Source organism: Nymphaea colorata, unplaced genomic scaffold, assembly GCF_008831285.2.
Source record: "Nymphaea colorata isolate Beijing-Zhang1983 unplaced genomic scaffold, ASM883128v2 scaffold0265, whole genome shotgun sequence".
Taxonomy (NCBI): domain Eukaryota; kingdom Viridiplantae; phylum Streptophyta; class Magnoliopsida; order Nymphaeales; family Nymphaeaceae; genus Nymphaea; species Nymphaea colorata.
Window position 1 is genome coordinate 48,971 of NW_022204771.1, and position 2,929 is coordinate 51,899.

Consider the following 2,929-nt stretch of genomic DNA (forward strand, 5'->3'; position numbering starts at 1 on the left):
TCTTAGTAGAAGGCTAGGGATTAAAAATGGGTCATTTCCTCTTTAATCCTTATAAAAATTCATCAAACCTCACAAAAAACACGCAAAGCATGCCAAAAAAATGAATTAATCCAGCTACAACGAGCCCAAATCAAAATCTCCCCTCAAATAGTCTTTTGAATAGCACAACTTCAATTAAAAGTCATATAAATAGGAACTCTATGAAGAATTAGTCCAAAATCTACAACTCAAAGAAAGTCGGAAAAAGAGTCATAATTACCCAAACCAAGGATTAAGACACAGAGATACTAATATTCCACAGCACAATCCAAGGAAATAAAGAAAGGAATAGCCTCATTTCATAGAAGATAAGCCTGAACCGCCTTCGCAACGATTCCAGCCTTCTGAAAATTATTTCCTCTACCAACCAAAAGAGTAGACTCGGAATTCATCCCCTAAAGAGCTTCTTCTTAAATTCATCGAGATTTTCTTGCCAGCTGCTCGTGAGTTGTAAGAATTGAAAGTGAAAGTGGCTCAGCATAAGATCGACTATCTCGGACTGTTCAAGTCAATCGATCGCAGCCACAGAGGAGTAGCCAGCGCATAAGATCTATATGAGTATTACATCAACATAGGGGGTGGTCTCCAGCTCACTCCAAGAGAATTCGAGCTTATCATCGAGAGATACGGTCAATCAGAAGAGCCTTGGCTCACCTTTGCCTAGTTTTGCTAAATGATAAGGGCGGAAGAGAAGGAAGTTACTAATAGAAACCTAGCCAAGTTCGGACAAAACGTTGAGGAACTCATTCTTAGCATACTTGAGCTGAGCGTCAAGAGCTAACTAAGCATCCTGAAGATTAGGAAAGAGTTCAGGACTCACTAATCTAAGTATCTATTTAATCTCATCAACAGGGAACATACAGGATTCATCAATTACCAATAGCTGAAGAAGTTCTTAAGCGAATCAGGGCTTCATCTTTCCATGCACGACCTCATGGCGGTCCTAAAAAGGTTGGACAGGAGCAGAAACGGAGTAATCGTGGAGCATTAATTCGTTTCATACTTTCAGCCTCCCGTGGCATACTGATATTCATTTTGATTTAATAATGTCTGATATGCGATTGGTTGATTTGGTGATCATAATCTCGACTTGATGCCGGGGAAGCCGAGTATCTTGGCAATGTTCTCTCCGAATTCTGGGTCTGCCTTGAAGAAGTTCTTGACGGCTCTCTCAGCAATATCACGAGGAACTTCCCTCATGTGTCCGGCAATGTTCTCAATGGTGTTCTTCTTCACATTGGCGCAGAAGATCTTGCGGAAAAGGGTTCCAGGCTGGGCGAAGTCGCAGTTGGGATGGTTGGGCTTGTGCCTGGCAACCAAACCAGTCACTCTGTATGGGCTGTATCTGGCTTCAAGGTTGAAGTTGAAGAGGTTTCCACGGTTGGGACCGAAGGAATTGGGCTCATAGTTTGGCTCAGAACCTAAATTAATCAATAATTACCTCCGTTTTTGTCGACTCTCATGGGTCCATCGCGCTGTCCGTTTCTAACCTTGGATCTGTAGGGGCAGTTGATGGGGATTTGGTCATAGTTGGTTCCCAATCTGTGTCTGTGGGTATCGGGATAGGAGAAAAGTCTTCCCTGGAGCATCTTATCGAGGGATGGCTCCATGCCGGGCACGAGGTGGCCTGGTGAGAAGGCAGATTGTTCGGTCTCAGCAAAGTAGTTGTCGGGATTCTTATTGAGGACGAGCTTTCCGACTGGAATAAGAGGGTAATCTCCGTGAGGGACAACCTTGGTCACATCGAAGATGTTCCACTTGTAATTGAAACCATCTCTTTCAGGGATGACCTGAACGCTGAGCTGCCACTCTGCAGTCTTTCCTGCATCGAGGTGGTTGACAAGGTCTCTAGTGGCGTAGTCAGGGTCGACTTGAAGGTCATTGGCCTGTTTTGCAGACAAGTTCTTGATTCCTGAAAGAGTCTTGAAGTGAAGCTTAACCCAGAAGGCTTCTCCGCTCTTGTTGACCCACCTAAAGGTGTGGGATGAGTAGCCGTTCATGTGTCTGAAGCCGTCGGGGGTTCCTCTGTCGCTGAAAAGGATGCTCACCTGGTGAGTGCTCTCGGGAGAGAGACCCCAGAAATCCCAAGCGGAAACAGCGCTTCTGAGGTTAGTCCTTGGGTCCTTCTTCTGTGAGTGGATGAAGTCGGGGAACTTGATGGGATCCCTTATGAAGAAGACGGGGGTGTTGTTGCCGGTCATGTCCCAGTTGCCCTCCTCAGTGTAGAACTTGATGGCGAATCCTTAATGATGAGTAATTTACCTCTTGGGTCTCTTTCGGTATCGGCTGCTCCCCTCTCTCCGGCAACAGTTGAGAATCTGAGGAAGACGGGTGTTCTTTTGCCGATGGTATCGAAGACTTTGGCCTTGGTATACTTGGAGACGTCGTTGGTGACTTCGAAATACCCGTGTGCGCCTGCTCCCTTGGCGTGTACGACGCGTTCGGGGATGCGCTCACGATCGAAGTGTGCGAGCTTATCAATCAAATGGAAGTCGGAAATGACGAGGGGGCCCCATTCGCCAGCAGTTACAGAGTTTTGGTTGTCGTCCACAGGCATACCGGTGGAAGTGGTCATCACATGTGCCATTTTATTGATTGACGTAATAGTTTATAAATTAATCGGGAAGATATGAACTAAAATCAATGGTAGATAAATCATCGTTTGGATGTATTGGAGTGATGGGTTTTAATTGATATGGAGAAAGAGCATAGGGATTTAATATAAGTTGCGATAAGCTATTTTGGTGAAATTTGTAATTTATTTTTATTTTGGGGGTTTTTCATCGAATTACCCTATTTTATGATGTGATAGGGGTTGGGGTTGGGGTTGGGGTTGGGGTTGGGTTGGGGTTGGGGTTGGGGTTGGGGTTGGGGTTGGGTTGGGGTTGGG

General features: G+C 45.5%; 1 protein-coding gene across 1 annotated transcript; it reads right to left on the reverse strand.

Moving 5' to 3' along the window:
- Positions 1 to 1,116: 1,116 nt before the first annotated feature.
- On the reverse strand, positions 1,117 to 2,626 carry LOC116268411 (uncharacterized). The gene is given in 3 exon segments (XM_031650064.1): positions 1,117 to 1,467; positions 1,470 to 2,282; positions 2,285 to 2,626. Coding segments are annotated over 3 exon segments (1,506 nt in total).
- Between the last annotated feature and the right edge of the window lie 303 nt (positions 2,627 to 2,929).